At 47.7% G+C, this 24,036-nt stretch overlaps 4 protein-coding genes across 7 annotated transcripts in view; 3 read left to right on the top strand and 1 right to left on the bottom strand.

Moving 5' to 3' along the window:
• Nucleotides 1–705: 705 nt before the first annotated feature.
• CALHM3 (calcium homeostasis modulator 3) lies at nt 706–7,207 on the top strand. The gene is made up of 3 exons (XM_031554492.1): nt 706–1,913; nt 2,345–2,600; nt 3,387–7,207. Exons 1-3 carry the CDS (start codon nt 1,627–1,629, stop codon nt 3,837–3,839), a joined length of 996 nt encoding a protein of 331 aa, XP_031410352.1. The 5' UTR covers nt 706–1,626; the 3' UTR covers nt 3,840–7,207.
• CALHM1 (calcium homeostasis modulator 1) lies at nt 7,201–12,108 on the top strand. The gene is made up of 2 exons (XM_003208129.4): nt 7,201–8,359; nt 9,181–12,108. The coding sequence occupies exons 1-2, from the start codon at nt 7,811–7,813 to the stop codon at nt 9,658–9,660; spliced, it is 1,029 nt and encodes a 342-aa protein (XP_003208177.2). The 5' UTR covers nt 7,201–7,810; the 3' UTR covers nt 9,661–12,108.
• Nucleotides 12,109–12,568: 460 nt separating this feature from the next.
• On the top strand, nt 12,569–17,128 carry CALHM2 (calcium homeostasis modulator family member 2). 4 transcript variants are annotated; one of them, XM_031554489.1, is made up of 4 exons: nt 12,805–13,226; nt 13,738–13,864; nt 14,150–15,122; nt 15,201–17,128. In XM_031554489.1, exons 3-4 carry the CDS (start codon nt 14,580–14,582, stop codon nt 15,615–15,617), a joined length of 960 nt encoding a protein of 319 aa, XP_031410349.1. In that variant the 5' UTR covers nt 12,805–13,226; nt 13,738–13,864; nt 14,150–14,579; the 3' UTR covers nt 15,618–17,128. The 4 variants fall into 4 exon arrangements, with proteins under 4 accessions (XP_019473315.1, XP_031410349.1, XP_031410351.1 ...); XM_019617770.2 differs by lacking the exons at nt 12,805–13,226; nt 13,738–13,864 and adding an exon at nt 12,569–12,794; XM_031554491.1 differs by lacking the exon at nt 13,738–13,864.
• Nucleotides 17,129–20,209: 3,081 nt separating this feature from the next.
• The window catches only part of PDCD11 (programmed cell death 11), a 23,809-nt gene continuing 19,982 nt past the window's right edge, over nt 20,210–24,036 (bottom strand). Inside the window, 5 exon segments of the mRNA XM_010714657.3 lie at nt 20,210–20,667; nt 21,275–21,440; nt 21,833–21,986; nt 22,279–22,447; nt 23,076–23,323. Of these exon segments, the coding sequence (XP_010712959.1) occupies nt 20,496–20,667; nt 21,275–21,440; nt 21,833–21,986; nt 22,279–22,447; nt 23,076–23,323 (909 nt within the window). The 3' untranslated portion in view covers nt 20,210–20,495.

The raw sequence follows: 24,036 nt of genomic DNA, 5'->3' as shown, positions 1-24,036 counted from the left end.
GCTGTAACGTGATGGAAAGCACAGAAATAATAGCAGGGTGGCAAAGTTCTAAGTTACAGCAAATGAGGATAAGCCCAAACGCAGCAGCTGCGAACGTAGAAACAAAAGAAGAAAACTTGCTTACCTTTGGAAGGCCTCCAGTAAGCAGGGATCTCCAGCAAAATACCACCCCTTCCACTGTCAGCCCTTAAATGAGGTCAGGGAAGGGTCGGATCCTGGCTCCACCCCTTCCAGTTGCTCAGGGGCATTGCTTGCACCTGTTGCTTGCACCTGTGCTCCCCTGGGTTGGCCCTGCCCTCTCACCAGGTGTTCAATCACTTCTTCGTGACTCAGCATTTTTGCTACCTGGGCCAAAACCAAATGTCTGTCCCACATGGTCTGTAGAAGTGTGCTGAGCAGTTCTGAACATGATCTGTAAAAGAGCAGCTGTCTAGCTCAGAAGATAGTGCCCATGTCATACAAGAGAAAGCTAAATAATCACATCTTTGGTTTTGAGAGGTATGTTTAACATTTGCCCGTGTTTAGCAATTCACTTATCTCCAGGGTTCTTTCTCTCTCATTCTAGAAAACTCCTTTTGCAACAAACGAAAGAATATCATCTTTCTCCTGTGATTCAATGATCCCTCATCTCAGCTTGGAGTTACTGGCAAGATCCCAGATCACAGCAGTGCACAATAATTGCCACAAGATGTTCTTTACGGACTTCTACCACCCAGGCCAGGTGACTGTTCCGAAGAAGTAAGACTAAGACTCCCTTGCATCTTCCAGCACCCAGAGAACAGAGGATGCTTGCTACTCTTTTCATAATTTTTTTTTTTTTAACCTGTAAGGAAATATTTTCTATATTTTTGTTCAGGAGAGCTGGAAAGGCAAAATGATTTCTCTAAAGTAATCATTCTACAATGCGTGTAAAATTTTCCCCCAGTCATCACATAAACACAGAGCCATTAAATGAGAACCCCAACAAACATTAAAGCCGTTTGGAAGCAGTGTCACTGGCAGGCAGAGCTGCACGACACACAGCAACACCAGCAGAGGCTTTAGAAGCAAACACAACCATATTCTCACAACAACCTCTCTTACACCAGATGGTATCTTTTGTCATTCACCTGCTTCAACGCCGGTATCATTTATGGGAAATGTGAGCTGCCCCAGTGCAAAGGTCTCAGATACTGATGTGAGTGTGCCAGGAATGTCTCTGCAGTACAAAGTCTTTGCCACAAGGTGCCGTTCCAGACTGGGAAAGCCATCAGTTCTCGCAGCCACCGGACTGCAGGGCTGGTCCTTCCAGGCAATTTTCATTTAGGGAAATCTGTTTGAGTGGTAACGGGGTGGGTTCAAAGCCAAGCATGCTCTTCCTGCCTCCTCCCTGTACTCCCAGGGCTGGGGGACTGCTTCACCAAAAAGAAACAGTGGCAGCAGTGGTGAAGATCAGCAAATTGGACTCGCTTCCTTTCCCCTGATCAGGTACAGAAACTACCAACTGCCATACCAGAAGATAGCACGGGGTGAAAAAAGGAGCTCTGAAAGCTGTCCATCCTCTTCCATTCTCTTCATCCCCAAGGGGGCAGAAAGGGGGACGAAGGGAAACAGTTTCCTTGGAGGAGAATTGACTGAAAGAGCAGAATGGACCGCTTCCGGATGATCTTCCAGTACTTCCAGTCCAACTCAGAGTCTGTAATGAATGGGATCTGTGGGTTGTTAGCCCTGGCCAGTGTAAAGATTTATACCTGCCTTGACTTCAGCTGTCCCTGCCTGCCCCATTACAACATGGCATATGGCTTGGGAATCATGTTTATGCCCCCCATCGCCCTCTTCCTCTGCGGCCTCATCCTCAACAGACAATCCCTGGTGATGATGGAGGAGTGGAGGCGGCCACAGGGACACAGGAGAAAGGACCTGGCTGTCATCAGGTGGGGTTTGCACCAGGAGCAGAGCCCTCCCTTCCACCTTTCCTCTATCCTTTCTTCTCTCTGTATCTCTCCTCCTTCTGGTAAGCCAACTTCTTCTAAACTCATTTCCACACTTCGTCCCACGAGTGTGGAGTCTGGGACATGGTCAGTGCATGTGTGGGTTTTCCATAAATGTGCAGGATGATATGCTTGTATGTGCAAAAAAGAGTACCATTACCATTGTGGTCATTCTTTATCAACAGCATTGTGATTTCCTTCCCTTCAGCTCAGTTACTGCAGACATACCAGTAAAATGGCAAGGACAACCAGCTTCACCCTGTTACAGACAAACCATTGCCCAGAACACAGGTCACACACAGCACGATAAGAAGACCTTGAAGAAATGGGATTTCCCAGAGAGAAGCTGAGTTCCTGTCTCTCTTTTACTTCAGGTACATGTGCTGCTCCATCATGCAGCGAGCCATGGTTGCCCCAGCCGTTTGGATCGTGATTACCCTCCTGGATGGCAAATGCCTGATCTGCGCCTTCAGCAGCTCTGTGGACCCCAAGAAGTTTGTGGGCTTTGCCAATGCCACCTTGGCACAGGCACAGGAGATGCTCATCAGGGTGCCCTGCAAGGAGGATGAGCTGATGAGGAACAGCACATCCCGCAGGGCAGTGTCCAGGTACCTACGCTGCTGGTCCCAGGTAAGTGGCTGCCAGCTCAGCCCCATGGCTGGGAGGTGCTCAGGGCACCTGCTCTTCATTCAGCACAGCTTTGCTGTGGACTGGCTGGTAGCAGGGCTGTTCTTTGTTGCCTTACACCCCCAAAATGCCATTGCCCTCAGTGACAATCTCCAAAGTCACCTGGGAAGAGAGAAAAAGAAGGAAGGAAAGTATTTTTTTTTATTAACAGAATTTTGCTTCTGAAAGAACCAGCACATTCTAAACCCATATAGTAAAAAGCAGATTGTGAAGAATATCAGGGCCTGCTAAGACCCTGCCTGCTTAGAACCAAAGAAATTTTCTAACTTTACACATAGGAGCCACTGCTTTAAGGACAGTGAAAGCTGAGACAGGTGAAAGCAGTTTGCTCAGGAACAATGTGAGAGTGGGACACCTGGCCTCAGAGCCTGTGTAGGTAGCAGGTGGCTCTCAGTGGAGATAAGTGGGTGCCAGCAGAAGAGCATCAAATCCCCTTCATCTAAGGCACTCCCATGCTTAAAGCAAATGCTCCAGACTTCTTGCAAAGAGTTATTCTACTGAACTATTGATGCACAGATAAATGTCATGTATTCACTGGGAAGAGGTGACAGGCTCCCCAGCACTCTGAGCCTAAATGCAGTTTCAGGAGCTGGGTTTAAAGGACAGATAAAGACAGGAGTCCCAGTGCACATTCACACAAAGTCCTTTCTCAGCAGTACAAGCAAACAGCTTGCGTCTGTCCTTATGCTTATGTTGATTCTGTTCTTCTGCTTATTTCTCATCACCCAGGCCCTTGGCTGGAGCATTTTGTTGATCCTCATCATAGCTGTTTTCCTTGCCCGCTGGCTCACACCTTGCTTCAACCAGGCTGCCCTCCTCCAGATGCGTCACTGGAGTAACTACATCGACATCGAGCAGAAGATTTTTGAAGAAACCTGCTGTGAGCACAGCCGGCTCTTTGCTCACCAATGCATCCTTCACTTCTTTGAAAGCATGCGGAAAGAAATCAGACAGCACAGCTTTGACTTGCCTGGAGAGAAAGAGAGAGAGGAAGATCTTCTCTGGGGTATCACAGACCACAGTCAGGTGAACAAACTTCTGAAAAGGTGGTACTATGAGAAACCTCCGTTGGATGTAAGCCAGGCAACCCACAGACATCCTCTGGAGCAAGAGGGATCTCCTCCACCCTGGGCAGGTAGCTGCAGTGCCAGGTCTAAATTCACCCAGCACACCCACGTGTGAAGGGGAGATTGTCCTGAAGTCAACACAGCTGTGTCCAGCAGATGGATGGCCACAGTGCTCACTTCTTCTTCCAGAACCCCAGGTCCAAAGGCTGGGCTCTGGAGCACCCAGCAGAACCTCCTAGAAGAACTAGTAAGACTCAGCTCTCAAAATCCCAGAGTTCCAGAATCACCAGAAGCAACATTCATTACAGTACTCATCCAGGGGCTCTGAATTGTGCTTTTGTCATCTTGAAGAGTTTGTAGCTGTGACAAAGCCCTTCTGGCTGGGCTGGTTGGTGTTCAGAAGGCTCTGCATGAACCAGCACTGTGCCATGGACAGGACACACCTGTTTTTTAGGCACTTCTGGTAGATTTTAGCACAAACTGATCTACCCAAAGGATCATACCTACATCTCTGGGCATAACCACCTTAGTTTCAGCACCATTTGAATGTAAGCTCTGAACCTCTAATGCCAATTACTTTCTCATCCACCTCTTTCTAGCCTCTGTTTTAGATGTTTAGTCTCAGTCATGGTATGGGTTTGACTGATATTTCTGTCCAGCATTGCTGTTTGGGTGCATTAAAATTCTTACTGCGAACCCCATGCTGCATTGCTTTCCCTTCCCTCATCTCTGTTCCCTATCTCTTCACGCCATCATGGACTTTTCTGACTTTGATTTAAAAAAAATCAGCTCTGACAGATACTGAAATGCCACAGAAACACCCCAGGCACACCCCAAGGTGTGTGTGCAGTGCCCGCTGGGATCAGCACAGAGCTCTTCCCATGCTCTTTAGCTCCAGGGAGTGATTCCTGTGCTTTTCTTCAAAATAAACATCGCACTTTGAATTTCAGCTCTGGCTTACTATCACCAGGCATGACACCACAAATCTCACCATGAGCTTTGCTGCAGACTCACCACTCCACACAAATCAAATCAGCAATTTTCTTAGCCCCACTCAGACAAGAGGTCTGCAGCTCTCCTTTGCATGCTGCTTTCCATGCTCTCAGCCATCTCAGAGTGTCCACAAAACATAAAATGCAAAATAGGAGATGGGGGATAGCCTTATTAGCTGTGTCGGGAGGAAACAGGAGGATCAGTCTGGTCACAAGGTAGCTCTAGTTGATGGGGGGTCCTTGGCACAGAAGTTGTTTGTGCTCAGGCACTCAGTCTTTTTGTGACCTCTTGGCCTTTGACCCTTCACCCCCTGGCCTTTGACCCAATGATTTTTTTAGCTTTTGATCAGGACTCAAGACAAAATCCACCCTTTAATCCATACCTTTTACATCATGCTCTGCTGTCACAGTTTCTACATATCCTAATTACCATCGTCTATCTTGCTTTTTGATACACACATAACATTCCCATAGTCAATGGACCATCCACATACAATGCTGATGATGTTCATTTAGTTCACAACTTTGGATTCAATCTGTCATAACAGTCCTTCAGTGCAGGTAGAACGACCTTTGAGCTATTGATCTTTGACCTAGTGACCATTTAACCTAATACACATTGACTTTTGGCCTGGTTACCTTTGACCCATTGACCTCTGATCTGCTGACCTAATAGCTATTGACATATTGACCTATTGATCAGTCACCAGCTGACCCAACAATCACTAAGTGACCCAACCCAGCTACATTCAAGGGGAGATTACCCCAACACTTACCACAGCAGGAGGATCACCTAATTGGACCAGTTGGTTGTGCTGTTTTAAGCACCTGACTGTTGAGTGTTGGATATGATTTTTTTTGTTTTTAGTTGAAACCAGTCTGAGGGAGACATATTCTCACTTAAGAGAGACTTATTTTGAATCAGTTTAAACTCATTGGGAACCAGTTCAAGCTGAAGTTCAGTAGATCAGTCACCAACAAAAATAAATGTGCTGCTGGGAGCTTTCAGTGATCTAGCTGCAGTACAGCCACATAAACTTACTGCAGCCGGGCACAATTTCCTCTCTATTTCTCTGCATCTGATTTTCATACCTGGACACCTGCAAGTGCAAATTAGGCATTTATGCTCATGCAAACTACCCACTTCTGGAGTTAGTAGCCACTGGTAGCACAGGATTGTTTTACTGCATAAGTACTTTGACTGTTATGCAGATGTGGAAATTTTGGAGTTTAAGCACACAGTAGTCTGTGTTCCAGATATGTTCCTGAGAAGTTTAGCTCAGTTAAAACCTGACTTGCTGTTTCTCTCCTGCATTTCTATTCCTATTTCACAAAGCAGCATTGAAGCACCAGGTTGCTCCTTCAAGCTGGCCAAAAGACGGGGAAATATTTGCATTCCAACTGGTCTTACAGTGGTGATGCCTAGAGGTCCCTTCCCACCAGCTCTGTTAGGAAACTGTGCTCTCGTATGACAGCAGGAAGGGAGAGGGTGACCAACGAGCTTTAGCAGCTCTTCATCTCTCAGGGCTGTCCTAATGCCCAGTATGCAGATGTGTCTGAAGTCCTCGGGCCCTTCACCCACCAGGAGCCATGAAACAGTGATGCTGACTGCAAGGACAGCTTTCCCCATCCCACCATCAATATTCCCAATGATATGGGAATTGTGACCACCTTCCTGTCCCTCCCCTCTATCTCCTGTATTGACTGGGGCACACAGAGCCCCACGCAACTCCCTGTCATGGTGTCTGACTGGACATTCACATGCAGGACCCCAGGTAGGGATGGACTTGGGCATGCACCACCTCTGCCAGGCCTGGTTTCCAAAGCACAAGCAGATGTGGTTGTGGTGTTTCTGCACAGAAAATCTGTTGGAGTGAGCTTTCTGCTGGAAGTTCACAAAAAAAAAAGGCTCACAAAAACATGGAGAGACCAAGATCAACACATATGAGCCTTGTTTTGAACCCTACTGAGTTGCTATTGTCTTCCATGAGAACTGTTGCTGCTACACACCAAACAGACTCGGGCTCCTCATTCATCTTTAACGAAAGTTTTCCTGGAGATCAAAAATAGTCCTCTGCATTTACAAGGCTGATTCATGGCAGCTTTGATGTAAGCTGCCCTTCAGAAAGCCACGTACCAGGTGACCAGGCTCTCCTAGCTAGAGATACAGTAATCCTCATCTATATTCATGCAAGCAAATCTCTTTCCGTTTGATGAGATCATGCAATTAACCTCTTCGCAGCAGGCAGAGCTAGGACTCACTGGGTGTTACCAGTGTGCTTTGTGATCACCTCTGTGGTGGTACCACTTTGACACTCATGTCAGTAGCACAGGTGGTGACAGGCTGGAGGGAGTGAATGCCTTGCTGGTGGTCAGCATTGCAGCAATATATCTAAGGCCACTTAGAGTCCAAATATTCCTGTATCTTTTAGGCAGCTTGAAGGAACAACGTGGTGCTCCAAAGCTACTTTGTGAGATGGGAGTTGAGATGTAGGAGAGCAACAACAAAACCCACTTCTTTTTGGTTTGTTCTTTAGAAGCTAAGCTCTGGGTGATGCAGATTTTGAGGGGGAAGCTTTGGAGCCCCATTTTCCATATATGTTATCAGAGCAGAGGTGGGGCATCCTATCCAGCGTGGGAGGAACCCAGCAGCCCTGCTGAATTTGCAAGCAGGTTCACAGAGCCCAACTAGCAAGCCCCCTTCCTGCCAGGGCACAGATTGCTTTGGGCAGAGCACAGCCAAGGCAGCACCTGTGCCCAGCAGCCAGGAGGACTCGTGACAGGGAGACTGCAGAAATGAGGACGTAGAGAAGAATGGAGCCAGATTTAGCAAATGAGAAACAACCCAGGTCCCAGGAACACGAGGAAGAGTGAGAGGACACAAACCTTGAAGTTCTGCAAGCAGCAAAATAAACAGGAAAAAAAAAAAGGTTGCATTTCCTGTGTTAAATATTGAGGCTGTCAGACCATGTAAGTGAATTGCTGAACTGTACAAAGACTTGCTGATGTCCATCTTTGCAGAGAGGTTTTGAAAGAATGAAGTAAACCAAAGGCTCAGCTCCCGCAATAAGGGAGGAATTGTTTCAGGAGGAAAATGGACAAGTTTCGAATGGTCTTCCAGTTCCTCCAGTCCAACCAGGAGTCCTTCATGAGTGGCATCTGTGGGATCATGGCCCTGGCCAGCGCCCAGCTGTACTCAGCCTTTGATTTCAACTGTCCCTGCCTGCCACGCTACAACCTGGCCTACGGGCTGGGCGTCCTCCTGGTGCCTCCCCTCATCCTGTTCCTGCTGGGCTTTGTGCTGAACAACAACGTGTCCATGCTGACTGAGGAGTGGAGGCGACCCCAGGGCCAGCGGGGGAAGGATGCGGCTGTCCTGCGTTACATGTTCTGCTCCATGGCACAGCGGGCCATGATCGCCCCAGCTGTCTGGGTGTCAGTGACATTGCTGGACGGGAAGTGCATCACGTGTGCTTTCTGCACCGCGCTGCCTGTGGAGGCCTTGGGCAATGCCAGCCACCATAGCCTCCCCCAGGGAGAGATGAAGCGGGTCCTTGCCCGCATCCCCTGCAAGGAGATCTATGATGGGCAGGAGCTCGTCGCCAATGAAGTGGCCATCAGGTACCTGCGCTGCATCTCACAGGTAAGAGGTATCATAGCTATGCCCTCTCTGATGGCTTAGGGTAAGGCACTGACAGCCTTTAGCTCTGCCTTAAAAGGGGGGCTTTTCATTGAAATAAAGCTGCAGGAGGAGAGATGGGCTGTTTTGCAGGGGGACAAGTTGTACCCTTCACAGCAGCCTCTCGGACTCATCTCCACCAAGCCTGGTCCAGGAGTTGGCTCCCTGACCACAGGCACCCCTCTGCTCCATCCCAACAGTGGCAGGTTTCACCTTGACAGCATTCCCATGGACAGCAGGAGGTGACCATGGGGCGGAGCTCTGGAGCAAGGACCTGTGTCCTGACCACGATCCCACTTGGGCCAGGCTGAGCAGCCCAGGATGGTGATGCACAGCAGAGCTGTATACCAAGAGTCATTTAGGGCAAGTTCAGAAGGAGTAGATGTAGTTGTTACTCCATGGCTGCCACCACCTCATGTAACCCACTGTTAACTTGTGGCTGCTCTAGTTATAGCTCATGTAAGCAATGAGCTGATAATCACCTAGGCCAGTTGCCTCTGCTGCTTGTGTTTATTAGCCACACCAGGTAACCACAGATGAAAAAGTGCCAATAACTCCTTGTCCTGTGCTTAATTCTTCTCAAGTTCTCTGCTTCTGGCCACAGCTAGAATCAGGATGGTCCAATATTCACTCATCACTTGTATTCTGTTTTAAAGCTGCTCTCCCTACATTCCTTAGGACAGATAGGAATCAGTCCTATTTTTAGAAGAGAAATGAAGCTTGGGAAAAAGGGGTTATTATGGTCTGCTCGTGATGGATCCAGTATCCTCCGCTCACCCCCACAGGCCCTGGGCTGGTGCTTCGTACTGCTGATGACCACACTGGCATTCTTGGTCAGATCTCTCCGGCCCTGCTTCACCCAAGCTGTCTTCCTGAAGAGCAGGTATTGGTCCCACTACATTGACATCGAGCGCAAGCTGTTTGATGAGACCTGTGCAGAGCATGCCAAGAGCTTTGCCAAGGTCTGCATCCAGCAGTTCTTCCAGAACATGAGCAAAGACCTGGTGGCAACTCACTGCCACCCACCCAGAAAAGCCCCCACAGAGGATGGGGAAGCTTCAGAGAAACTTTTAGGCATCACCGATTGGGGCACCATGAACACGGCCCTAAAAAGCTGGCACAGGTGCAAGCCCCCGCTGCACCTCCACCCAGCTGCACCCCGCAGCAGCAATGGCTCGGCTGGGGAATGGCAGCCCCCCACACAACCCCACACACAGCCCCCTGCTTCCCGGCGGGAAGCTGTGGCCTACTATAGCGGGGTGTGAGCAGAAGCAGAGCCACAGTTTTGGGAGAAGGACTGTGGGGTGACAAGCACCCAAAGGGCAGCACTGGCACCCAGGTGACTCCATCTGCTCTCCATATGCAGCCCTACAAGCCTGCGTAATGCAGACAATGAGCTTTGGGTTGAACAAGGCAGCTGGCCAAGGCCTCAATGTGATAGATGAGCCCTGGGGATCCTGGGGCATATTGTGCATCCCATGGCACCATGCCACAGGTCTGTGTGGGAGCAGTTGCTGACGCATACGTGCAAAACTTCCTTTCTTTCATCACATGCACTTCATGGCCTGTGACAGAGCTGGAGCGGGAAGAGCTCCCTGCAACACCAAGCAAGGAGTGCTGTGCATTTGGGCAGCATTGCAATATCCCCAGTAAAGAATCAAGCTGAGCTGCCTGTCTCCCCATCAGCCCCACCATGCACTGACCCCTACGCACACATGCAGTTTCCAGGCCATGAGAAGATTTAAAATAAAGATGATGCAAAAAATAAACCAGTGAAGGGGTATCCTACATTGTGATAGAAGCAGTGTGGTTGGTGTCATGGGTACGGCTCAAGGGGAAACTCCTGAAACGGGAGTTCAGGACCAGGAGAGAGGGCCAAGCTGACCCTCCTGTCAAGAACTTTCTGCAGGATGCTCCATTCTTGCAGCTTCACCTGGATTCCTCTCCAGCATGAAGATGAACGTTGTACATCAGCCCAGGTGTTTGTTTGAGAAGCCAGCTCCAAATAAATGCTTCAGGCTTACTGTTCAGGTTTAATGCACAAGAGTCATAAAGGCTGTTTATAAAACCATTGGGGTTTCTTTATTTCAGTGCAGGGACAAGGAGCTGGGGCAGCATGTGGGACTGGCACTGGGCCAGCCACAGCCCACGGAGGAACAGTTGGGTCAGCCACATGGCTGCAGGGTGCAGCATCAACCTTTTGCAACAGCGGGCGGGCACTGATTTCCATACAGCCCAGGGATGATGGAACCCAAGGCCTCGAGGCAGCAATGGAAATCTCTCCATTCACTCCTTGCTCTCATTGCATTAGCAGCACACAGGAGAAAAAAAGCTTTTAGAAACACAAATTTTACCCCCACTGCGTCCCTTTCTAAATGTTCACCCCCTTGAAATTTCTCCTACCGCATTCTTGTTTAAACTAACCCATTATGGCTCACTGGTAACTGAGGTGACTGTTGTGAACATAAACCTTAATTACCAGTGTCTTAACTCCACAGAGGCTGTGGGGAGAGAAGAACAAAGGACAAAATGACAATGGAATTCTTTGGGCTGCTCTGTAGCATGAACCAGCCCATAGTCAAAGGCTGAGAGTGGCTGACTCCCGGGAGAAAGGAGCATGACACAGATTTATCATTAATCTTCACACCCCAAACTGTAATTAAAGCACCTGCCCAGAAATTAATAGGCACAAAACCTGATTTACAAGCAAAGGAGATTAAAAGATAAAGGCGGTTTCCACTCCCATTATTTGCAGCTCAGCACGGCTCATGGCTCACCCAGAAAGCTGTACCCCAAGTCCCACCACAGCTGTGATCAGCATGTGGGGCCAGCCAGCTCCATCCACATGCCATTTGCAAAGAAAAGCTTTTGGAGTTTCAGTTTAGATTTTGAGATCAAAGCTCTGTCCCATGCAGCAATTTTGGCAGTCCCTGCAGAGCAGGAAGGATGATCTCCCTGTGCTGGCATTTGTCTCAGCAGTTTTTCTGGATTTTGGGGATGTATCTCATCACTGGTGGGAGCAGACCCCTCACTGGGGGATGCAGCGTGGCTCCCGCAGGCTGCAGTCCTGACACAGAGCATATTTGGTAGTGGGGCTCCTGGTGGAGTTGTGGGACTGCCATGCATGCAGTGCACTCCAGCACTGCACTGCTGCAAAAACCAGGGTCAGCACACAGGGATGGGGTAAGGCTAGAGCCAAACCCAGGCTGGGAGGTGAGGGGTACTCGGGACAAAGATCTCAGCTGGACCACAGACATTGGCTTAGCACAGGTTTCGGTCTGGGCAGAGGAGAACGTGAGTGTTACTTGAAGGTTTGCCTGGGCTGAAGAGATCATCATGAAAGCACTGAGCTTAACCCTGGAGACATGGTGACAAAGTGGCTGGGGAAAAGGGACTGAGCCTCTGGCCTCTGTGACAGGCTGGAACTGGAGACAAGGGACAGCAGAGAGGAGAAAGCGAGGCATCAGTCTACAGAGGAAGTGGAAAGCAAAAAGGCAGAGAAAGACGGGAACATGCTGCAATCTCCAGCTCAAGGGCTGCACTCAGCCCCAAACACCCGACTTGTTCCACACAAACCACAGCACTGCATAGCAGCCATTACACCCCTCTGCTCAATCCACGAGAGTGGGTCCATCCCAGAGGCAAAAAGCAAAACCTGACAGAGTTTGTGGTGATGAGTTCCTGCTCCTCTCGAAAACCCAGCCAGACTGGCATTATCCACACAGGCTCAGCCAGCTCTCAGGCACAAAAACAGTAGTTTCCACCCCTTCACCTGAGACCAGGAAAGGGCTTCTCCCACACTGCCCCAATCTGCTCAGCTCAGGTCCCATCCTCATTCCCATGGGTTTCAGCCTCGGTCCCACCAGCATCCCCTGGGGAGCACGGGGGTCACATCCAGACCAGACTGGGGGCTCCAGAATTTTCCCCTCACATTCCATCCAGGAATCCATTGCTCCCGTCCTGCAGGCAAACCCCATCCTCTCCACGGCCAGCCTCTGCACAGCTGCATCGCAGATCTGAAACATACCAACGTGCTTTTTCCACTGACTCATTCTCGGCTTTTCCTTCCTTTCTTTTTTATTTATTTATTTATTTTTAAAGGCACAACCTCAGTCTTGCACCCAGCAGAAGCCACGCGCCTGCTCATCGCCCCACCCAGGCGCAGGCCCCAAGAACAGCCTCCTCTCTCCCTCCTCCCAAAAGCTGACAGCCCAGGGCACACTGCAAAGGAAGCTGCCGAACTTGAATACTGCTTTACCCACTTCTGCTTTGCCCACCCACCTGGCCTCAGCTAGATCCTCCCTGCTGCTCATCCCATTGCTGCTGGGAAAGCCCCACTCCTGGAGCCCGAGCAAAACCAGCAAGAGAAAACTCCAGAAGGATTTCAACAGCTTTCCAAGTAAGTGATGGCGTTTTTTCACTTGCTTTCAGAGATGTCTGAGGGAAAGACTAACACTGCCTGCTAAAAAATCCTTTGCTGAAAGCATCTTTTCCCCTCCTATCCTACCCACCCATCTTTCCCATCATAACCCAGCAGCAGAGTGAAGGTAACCCCTCTGTCAACACAGCATGCTCCTTGCCAGCTCCTCTTCTTTTTGCTTTGCGTGGTGCCAGGATCTGGAAGAGAGGTTGCAAAGCCTTGCTTATCGGCTTCTTCTAATAACAGGGATTTGAACACCACACACGAGGGCAAGTTTGGAGGTTTAGTATTCTTGCTTGCATCACAAAGCACAGCAGTCAGAACTGCAGGCCGGAGCTGCTGTCACGTGGCTGTGGGCTTTGGCTTTAAGGAGAGAGTTTTGTATATGGAAACCTGGGAAGATGCAGGAAGGTATTAAAGGCACTAGGTGCTTCTCTTAGAGCAGGGTGAACCACAGTGCCTTTCTCTCACCTGTACAAATGCCCCCATAGCCTTTTCCTTATAGCTGGGGCTGGCACAGGGATATCTCTCACCCTGGATTTTGGGCAGTTGTGCTGGGGGGTCAGGTCTCCCACAGAACTTCTGTACAACAATATGCATACATGCTGCCAGTGCTGCACAAAGCACCAGGGACTGTTAGTTTGCTCTCCAGGTCCTTCCTGCCTCCAGCAAACCCCAAGGCCTGCAGGCTTTCTCAGACTTGAAGCTTCCTGAAATTAAACTGCACAGGGGTGCAGAGCAGATGCAAAGGAAACAAAGAAATCAGCTAAGCAACACTTGCAAAGGGGACAGCAAGGCAATTGTGGGAGAGAATCATCCTACCACATCCCATCCTATGCAAGAACTCCTATGTAATTTCATGCCCAGCTCTATCAATATTCAGTGTTTGCACATTGGATCATGATAAGCTTTGCTTTCCCAGAAAGTAGCATCTCTTGCTGGCACCTTGCACAGTTGCAGAGACCCCTCGATGGAGGAACAGGACTGCATTAGCATGGGGCCAGCTGCCACTATGTAGCACATGCAGAGCAGCAGGACACCATCCTCTGGTAGGTCCTCAGCCACTAGCTGCTGCTTTCCCATTCATGCTTCTCCAATCTGATCCTCCCACGAAGCATCTCCCTGTACCCAAACCTGCCAGGCAAACTTGCAGTACCCATGGGACTCATTTCCTGCTGTCTTCTTGGCATACTTCAGGCTTTTACTAAATATTAACTCATCAGGTCTAAGGAGGGAGGGCTAGAGTATGAGTCATTGGCAGGGCTGGGGACGCATCCATGTGCCACTGCTCTGGTCCAGTTTCCCCAGTAACACAGCGTCCTCCTTCATTACAGGCCTAGGAGATCAATAAGTGTCCAGCAGCAACACCAGTGGTCATCATTTCTGTGGGATGTGACTAAAGCCAAACGAAAGACTATGAACATGCTAATGACAAGGTAGAAATGATCATCCCCTTGGTAATCTTTGCTACAGAAATGCTCTTGGACAGTTTAGTAGAAAACTGAGGAGTCTGAGGTTTCCCTCATTGCTTAAGCTGAATTCCTCCTCAATCCATTCTGAAGTATCCCTGGTAGCAGCAGCCAGCTCCAGAGGCTGGGACACAAGCTCTCAGTGACTGCAGTGAAGGTGTTGTGCTCTCTTTCATTTCAGTCATCCCTAGGCCATTTCACTCCCTATCATTGTGTCCCTCAGTGCTGGGACGTGGGCCAACACAGCCCCCCACTGCAGTAGGCACCTCCTCACATTCTCCATCTCCAGTATAAGATGGCTGCCCTTATTGCTGAAAACTTCCGCTTCCTCTCCTTGTTCTTCAAGAGCAAAGATGTGATGATCTTTAATGGCCTGGTGGCCCTGGGCACAGTGGGCAGCGAGGAGCTCTTCTCAGTTGTTGCCTTCCACTGCCCCTGCTCCCCAGCCCGCAACTACATCTACGGGCTGGCTGCCATTGGTGTCCCAGCCCTGGCACTATTCCTCATTGGCGTCATCCTGAACAACCACACCTGGAACGTAGTGGCTGAGTGCCACAAGCGTGGCACCAAGAACTTCTCCACTGCCGCTACCTTCCTCCTCTTCGGTTCCATCATGGGCCGGGCAGCCGTGGCACCCGTCACCTGGTCGGTCATCTCCTTGCTGCGTGGGGAGGCTTACATCTGTGCCCTCAGCGAGTTTGTCAGGCCATCCACCCTGGACAAGTTTCCATCTGAGTTTGGGGCTGAGGTGCTGGCGAGATTCCCCTGCAAAGACGTGCCAGCAAACCTCACCAAGTTCAGGGATGAGGTGACACGGAGGCTGAGATACGAATCCCAGGTAGGCATGTTGGGAAGAGAGCTGCATGGAGCGGGTAAGATTATCTTGACATCTCCTAATGCAAACTCTCTCTCTCAGCTCTTTGGCTGGCTGCTCATTGGAATCGTCGCCGTCCTGGTTTTCCTCATGAAGTGCCTGAAACACTGCTGCTCACCGCTGAGCTACCGGCAGGAGGCCTACTGGGCCCAGTACCGCTCCAACGAGGACAAGCTTTTCCGCCGCACGGCTGAAGTCCACTCCAGGATCCTGGCAGCAAAGAATGTGAAGCAATTCTTTGGATTTGTGGCACTTGATAAGGAGGAGAAGGAACTGGTGCAGGAGTTCCCAGTGGAGGGCGTGCAGCCAAGCCCCCAGTGGAATGCCATCACGGGTGTCTACATCTACCGGGAGAACAAGGGCTTCCCCCTTTATAGCCGGCTTCACAAATGGGCAAAAGGGGTGGAAGGGAATGGGCCAACCCCAGAGGGCCATGAAATGCTCTTCTTGGCTTCCTAAGACAGATGGGTGTTGGAAGCAGTTCCCCAGTCTGCCTGACAGGCCTATCAGCATTGGTGTGCAGTTCATGGATTTGCTGGGAATATGCCTGCCAGCAGAATTACTACTCTTAGCAGGTAAAAAGGAATCAACAGCCTCAAGGTAGAGGCTGATAAGCAATGCACTGAGCTGGGGAACCCCTCCCTTGGAGACAACCATCTTGCTGGTGCTCCCAGAGGGATAAGGGGAGCAGAGCAGATGCACACCTTACCTCCAGGCTGCCGGTGAGCCTTGCTGTCTTAAGCACCATCAGAAACCTGAGGGAGGAAGAGCTGGGAACATTTCTAGCTCTGACTCTTGCAGTCCCACCTGTCTCCCCTGTGGCAGGGCTAGTCTCAGCCATCCTACACATCCACCTTTTTATCGACACCAGTATCCTCTTATGCAGTTCTGCAGTGCCTGTTACACTGACAGGTCCTGGAGCACTTTACGGACTTCAGAAGGAAAGAGAAGCAGCGAGCACATTCCTGTAGCAATAAGGATACAATAGCATCTGGGAAGGAGTGGGTCAGCACTACATCAGCACACCAAATAACTGAGAGACTAAGGCAGGAGGAATCACCAATATTGTAGGCATTCAGAAAGACACTCTGTAATTACCAAGTTGAAATTTGGGTAGGACACTAAACTCCCTTTGTTCTTATTGAAGCGTCTGGCAACCTCTAATGAGCCCAAATGGTCGCAGCCATAAGAATATAAACCTGGAAGGTGACACCATCAGCAGAATAGCTTTCAGGCGAGGTGGCACAGTGGAGGCTCAAAGGGAGCATAACACCCACAGTGAACCACAGCACCGTGTGCAGCTCATTGCATTGCTCATCCACCATTGGATGAGAGTCCTGCTTGTTTGGGTTGACAGGTTGGAACAAAACCCCAGCCAGAATTACATACATATAATTATGTTATAGATACACACATACTATATATATATGTATATAAAATCATTCTTTACTGTACTAACGGAGCATATTTCTTCCAGGGAAAGGGGGCAAGAAACTTGCCAGCCAAAAGACCACTTTACGTGCACTCACTTGCTCTATTGCTTCTGCAGCACAAGAGACTGTGGGAATGGGATGAGGGGAGCAGCCCTCTCTACTCCTCTACCACTGAACTAAATTCTTACCACTGCTTTAAACAGTCCCTGCAGCAAACTGGCTGTTTTAGGGACTCAGCTGTACTGAGAGAGCAAGGCCAGAGAGGCATTATACTACTGCAATTACTGATACTGTGCTGACTGTTTTGGCACTGTGCCCCTTTCTGCCTGAGAGTCAGACCTATATACCTATATAGGCAGGACAATGGAGTTTGGTTTTCCTACTTGTACATTCTCTCTACAGACACAACTTTCATTTACACTGTGCCTTTTACTGAAAAGCCTATAACTGTTAAAAAAAATAAAAAAAAAAAGCTCGCTGAGCTCAGAGAGGCTTCAACACAGGCAGATTTGAAATAAACTATTAAATGAGTTCTTTTTCATTGCCTTTTGACATTTTTAAGGGGGTCATAGAAGGCATGTTTTAATATTCCCTTTGAAGCCAAGAACCAGGAACTTATATTTTCTTTCTATTAAGTGTTTACATCCTCTTCTGTTCAGGTAACACCAAGATACTATGTTTTGAAGTAGCATCACATATTATAAACTAGTGGAGGAGGTATCCCAGGACCCATGATCAGCTCTGCCATAATTTGCCTTTCATCTGTGGGAAGGCCCAGCTACCAGCTGGCCTAATCTTCAGGAACGATCATACGCAAGTTAAAAAAGAAAAAAAAAAAAAAACGAAACTGCATTCACTTGAGATAAAAAAGTTAATTTGCATTTCTCCTCATAAGCCCTCAGGGGTGAACACGCATATGTGCTTGCCACCCTAACATGCAAGTCAGCAGACGCAAGGTAACTTGCTGAAACAGTAGCATGAGCATATTCCTCTTACTTCCCTTTGTGACAGCTCTCATTCCTTTGAACCACCTCCACTTCCTTCTCCTCCTCTCCCCTCCTTTTGAAGGAGAGCAGCAAGACATAATGCTTGCTAAAGGATTTGTTTATCCTAAGAATACAGCAATACAGCATGTGTACGGCCTGGCCTTTGCTTTGTTTATCTTCTCTCTTCTCCATTAACTCCAGCTGCTTTCCATGCGTTGCAATGGGCCAGAGACTTATGCAGCTTGCCCATTTTCCCACCATCTTCCTGGAGAGGCAGATTTGGGCCAGCAGCTGACAGCAAGGAGCAGAGCAAACCACTGCTGTTGGAAATACTGCACTGTCGTATTTCTCTAATATGTAGCAAATCTCAAACAATTGTAAGGATTTTTTTTCCTTTTTTTCCTCCCTTCTTCCACAGCCCTGGGTATGGTCCCTGACAATGCAGCTCTGGGCTTCTGGCCCTCATAGCCCAACAGCGCCCTTGTGAATCATAGAATCATTTGAGCTGGAAGTGGTCCTTAATGGTCATCTAGTTCAAGTCCCCTGCAATGAATATGGTTATCTATAACCCTGCCAAGGTAGTCACTCTCACCCTTTTCCACTAAGGGTGAGGTGAGGTCAGCAGAAGGAAGAAAGTACCGAAGGAGGAAAGGAGTCACGGTGAGAGCCACCAGTGTGTGGGAAATGCTGGGAGCAAAGAGACAAGGAAAAGTGTTGGGGAAGAAGTAGACTTGATTAACTTCTGCAAAAATACTCAAACTAGGACATTAAGCCACGCAGCTTTTTAACTCGGTGTAAGCAAGAAAAATACCAAAAGGGAAGCCAAGGCGCCTGTCTTCCTGGCATGCTGGATCATGAAGGCTGAGCTCACATGGTCTGTGCTCCTCCTGCAGAGGCTGAAAGCAATGCTGCTACAGATTAGCCTACAGGCTGTCAGTTAGGGCATGCTTTCCAGCAGCAAGTCAGGCTTAAACCGGGCTCCAGTACACAGAATTACACACAGCCCTTTCATTTTCCCTGCTGACTACTGTATAGACTATAATAGCCCCTGTAATCATAAAGAAATAATACTTCAAAAGGATCTTGGTTTCAATTCAGACACTTACTTACACTCTATTACGTAACTAATTCATTTGGGGGAAAAAAATAAAAAACCACCATTACTGTAGTTGCACTGTTTAAAAAAAAAGAAGAATAGCAGCAGCTGCTACTGGATGTTGCAAGAAAGTATCCTCCTCTAGAAGAGCATTAAGCATGAGTCCAGCACCCTGCTGTCCCTGGGGATAAGCAGTAAAACAACTTGCTTTTAGATCCCATTGGAATTGGGAATTAACTGAATGCTTAACTACTCAGCCTTGCCCACGCTGGGCATTCATAGAGACAAAAGGGCTGAGTCCTGCAGAACTCTGGCTTCAAGTTCAGAGCACCTACAATGAATGAGATTATTCAAGTTTACTGTTTCGAACTTGGGCAACCACTTGCCAGTGTCTACACCAGATAATCACTTCTTTGCATCCCTTGCTTTTTCCCCTCACTTTCAGTTCTCTGTCTATAAAAAAAACCATCACACCATCCGCATCTTATGGGACAAATACAAGACCAAGGATAAGACACCAATACCACTGACAGCGTATCAAAGATAGTTGGCTTTTTCTATGCAGAAGGTTAGCTGGGGATGATTTTTTTCCAGCACAGAAAAAACACTCTCTTCAACTTCAATGATTTATCTTAAAAGATGCCCAGTACCGAAAATCACTGACATTTTCTGTCATCAGACACTGGCTATTTGTTACAAGATGGTTGTTATCATGGGACACCTTGTAACTGGACATTGTATGCTTTAAAAGTTTTTTCAGCCAAAAAGGCCTAGAACATCCTGGGATATATTAGGAAGGACCTTATCTGAAAGCTAAAAGAAGTAATTCTTCCCTTCTACTCTGCAGTGGTGAGTCATCTGGGGTGATGTGTCCAGTGCTGGGTTCCCCAGTACAGAGATACAGTCGCTGGGCTTACCAGAGTGAGTCCTCCAAAGGAACAGGAAGATGGCAACAGGACTAGAGCATCCATCATACAAAGAGAAGCTGAGAGCTGGAGCCTTCAGCCTGAGGAAGAAAAGGCTCAAGCCAGATCTTATCCATGTATATAAATGCTTGTCAGGAGAGCATAAAAAAAAGGTAGAACCAGATTATTCTTAATGGTGCACTGGGACAGTATAAGAGAAAATGGGCACATGTTGAAATGCAAGAAATTCTATTTAAATGTAAGAAAATACCTTCATTTTACTTTTTTTTACTGTGAACGTAGTCAAACACCAGAATAGACTGCCAGAGAATCTGCGGCAACTCCATCCTTGGAAATCAAAACCAAACAGGATGCGGCCCCAGGCAATCTACTCTAGCTGACCCTGCTTTGAACAAGGGTTTGAACCAGATAATTTCCAGCAGTCACTCCCAACCTCATCCACACGATTCTGCATTGCTCTGTCAATTGTTAGAAGCATGAAAGAACTTCAGGTTAATCTTTCTACTAAGTATCAAAAAAAGTGAAAGGCACGATTCTTCTCTGCCATCTTGCCAGAGAGAAATCAGTAACACATCACTGTACCTAAACACAGTGAACCACAACAGCACCATTTCCATAGGAAAGTAGACCAGGTAGGGGTGATGTTTATACTGATTATAAAACGATTTGTACATAAAACTGTCTTCAGTCATCAACAGACAAAGATTATTTGTAACATTCAGACAGAGCTGCAAACATCTGCAAGCTTTAGATTCTTTAGATTGTTTGATCTTTCTACTTCAGTTCGGTCATAGACCAATACTCTTCAGAAATTCACTGTCCATGGAAACTCCACGCCTCTCAGTTCCCACTTTGCAATGGAGAGTGGATTCTCTCTGCTTTTATTTGCGCTGTGTTTAGGTGTCAGCGAGGGAACTCTTGGCCTCTACATACTCCAGTGCTGCTGTCTTAACAGCCATGACAGTTTCTGTTGTACCATATTTCTTTTCATAATCCAGGTAGCGCTTAAAGAAGAATTTCATCTTCTTTGGTGCTAAGTTCAGGTGTATGACCCTCTCAAAGATGTCCCTGCAAGAAACCGAAGTGATTCAGATTGCTATGCTGGTGACAGTACTCAACACAAGCCCTGTACATTGAGCCATTGAGCAAAGCACAGAAACTCATAGGAGACACAATCTCATGCCTCAAGAAAGAGATTCATGAGAACTGGTGAAAGCCTCAAAGCAGAAGCCTTCTTTACAACTGTAAAGTTGCAGGACAGTTTACACTAAGATCCAACCACTGTATTTGACCCGATGTTCATGAAATGCCTGCAGCTGGATCTACAGTGTGAGAAGCTGAACTTCCTTTTGTCATCTCAGCAAAAAAGAGACCATTCTCCTTAGTTACATGCCACAAGAGATAAAAGGGCTAAACCTTACTGAAAGCCCTCCAGTTTTTGTTCTGCAGGTCACTCCTTATTATTAATTACTAACTCTGCCATGCAGATCTCCTTGGAGTCTTCCCAGACCTGGGGAGGACAAGCTTTTGCTGTTTTCTTTCTGTATGAGATACAAATTCTCCTTTGCTCTGGGAGGCCCTCAGCAGTATCATGTTGCAGGGCACTTGTGTTCTTTTCAGGTGTTACTCTAAGCACTAAACTGTCCCTTTCCCAGCCACCTATAGCACAACTCACCGTACTTCCTTCTGGCTGCCCTGTTTGATCATGATGTCCATGTAGATGGACCAGATATCTGTTCGCTTCGGGTAGCTGTTGAGGGTGCTCTCAAAAAGGGCCTTAGCATGTTCTGGGTCACCAAAACGGAACTCCAACTGTGCAAACCTTGAAATGACATCCACATCTGGAACAAGTAATGACATGTTAGGGGATCACAGCAGCCCTCTTTCCTATGAAGAGACACAAATTGAGTTATAATTACACAGAAATGGCAAGCACAGAGACAGCATCATCTCTGTTCAGAGATTACTGTGTAAAGTGATTCTGGTCCAAGGAGGAGGGTCAGAGTGAAGGAGCTGCAATTTAATTTTTGTTTGTTTTAAAGAGGCTTTACTATTCTTATCCAGACTGAAATTTCCCCTCCCCTTACAGTCAAGGAAAGCAGATTCAACACTATCTGGGCTGCAGTTTTCACTTACTATAATCACTGTCACATGCAGACATAACAGAAGGCAGCCCATCTATTGGAGATCCATAAATGCATAGTCTAAGTGATGGTTAGCAACGAGTGCTTACGTTCTTTGGTAGGTAGAGCCTTGAGAGCACGCTCCAAAAGCCTGTGTGTAGCTTCAGTCTGGCCTTGCTTCAGGAGGAAAGAGGCATACTTCAGCCACACTGATTTTTCCTGACGGAAACGCCTCAGCATTGTGTGGTACAATTCTTCTGCTTGCTGGAATGGCAAAGTTGGGTTAGATCACACAGATTCATAACAAAGCCCAGTAGCTCATTAAAGTCTCGCTCATGAAACTCTCGTTCCCGGCCCAAGTGTCTCTGAACATTTGTGAGAAGTAAGTACCAGTAGTTCTTCGTCTGATGCCAACAACAACTATTAATCCCAGCTAGGAACAGGACAGGGCTTACGTCTGAGAGCCAGAAGCTTACGCAGCCAGAACTGGTGGTTTACTGACATGACAGAACAGGATACTTGCCTGGGAAGTGCTTGCATGCTTGCACAATCTCACCTTGTACTTCTCAGAACTGGCATAGATATCACACAGATGCTGGAAGACTTTCAGAGGTTCATTGTACTGAACAGCTCTCTCAAAGACCTTCATCAGTGTCTCCTCAGTGCCATACATGTTCTCCAAGTTTAGAAGAGCAACCCAGACATTCAGCTTCTCTTGTTCTTCCCTTAAAGAAGATATGAACAAGAACATACAGCCTTTTATCAGCCTACATCAGCTTTTTGCAAGCCACCCAAAGACTTGCTGACTTGTAGCATGTTATCAAGACAAGTGAAAAACCACTCTTGGAATAAGCACAGCAGCTGTTTCATCCTACAACTTTTGATCACTGTTGTTTGTAACTAAAAACCAGGATAATTCAAGAGAACACAATGCACTTTACCATGCTGTGGAGATGCTTTAATACCCAAGGGTGTCGCCCTACGGAATGGGTAACAGGAGTTTCACAGTTTATTTCATTACTTCATTTATGGACATCTCTAACAGCATTACGCTCTTCCAAACCCTTCCAACTACTCAGAGCTATGTCCGTATACTCAGTGAAACCCTGGGGAGCTACTGTGCCCACAAGCTGCAGCAATCCAGCTGCAGGCCAAGTGTAGTGACTCACACAGTACCTTCAAAGGGCCAGCAGACAATTGCTACCATTTAATTCTTCTGAGCTCACTGAAACAGAACTTCCCACTTCACATGCACACAACACACTGATGGCACTACCAGAGTTCTTCTTCCATCACCATTAATGTGCCATTAATTATTCTGTGAGGCAAAGAAAGGCAAAGCTCCACTATTACCTGAAACAGATTGTTTTGAGTGCTCTCTCTGCCACAGCTCTTGCCTTCTCAATCTCAGTAGCCTGGAGGTGGAAAGCCATATACTGCAGCCAGAGGATGGAGCTGTTGGGACTGCTCAGCACCAGACGGTCAAAATCATCTGCTGACTGGGGCTGACGACTGGGGTCCATCAGGGCTGCCTCTAATTTGCATAGCTCTTTCTCCTTCTTCTGCTTCTCCAGCTCCTTCTCCTTCTTTGTTTGTTTCTTCTGATGAAGGATTGGGAAAGAACAGATACTTTATGTCAGAATAAGCAGGCCCAGCTAAAGCACAGCCAGACCCCAGTATGTCCAAGGCTAGGCAGGTTTTTCAAGAAAAAGGAGCCAATTTTTTTCAGGGAGGAGGAGAACGACACCCTTACCCTCCACACAAACATAGTTCACACCTTCAAAAAAAGAAGAGCTACATTAAATCTGATTTCTTTTAATGAAATACATAAAGAGCTGAAAGTGCGTCATGAGCCTTGCATCCCAACTACAGGATCCACACTTTCACATCCACCCTTGCTTTTCTTCTTTAACCTCAACCCCTCAGGCTGGCATTCACCACCATCTTCCACTCTAAAGATTCAGGACACATGGGGAGAAATTGTGCAAGACTGGGGTATGTTGCTGGATCACCAGAGTGACTCAGGTCTAAACTAGAAAAAGACGACGGCAACTACACCTTAGGCAAAGTATTTGCCATGTGTAGCCTCTAAAGAGGTAAGTTTTGAGGGACAGGAAATCCTGAAGAGTAAATATGAAAGCATTTCATGAGCTTGTTTCCAATTTTGCTGGATTGCTCAAACTGAAACAGCCTCCTAAAAAAAAAAAAAAAATCTTAATCACAGTATAAAGAAGCACTTTTTTGTATTCTAAGAGGGCTGTAATTTGACAACATTTTCCATCTCCAGGCTTTCCTCTAAATTTAGAATAACAAT

Source organism: Meleagris gallopavo, chromosome 8, assembly GCF_000146605.3.
Source record: "Meleagris gallopavo isolate NT-WF06-2002-E0010 breed Aviagen turkey brand Nicholas breeding stock chromosome 8, Turkey_5.1, whole genome shotgun sequence".
Classification (NCBI taxonomy): Eukaryota; Metazoa; Chordata; class Aves; order Galliformes; family Phasianidae; genus Meleagris; species Meleagris gallopavo.
This window is presented reverse-complemented; position numbering and strand designations above follow the sequence as displayed.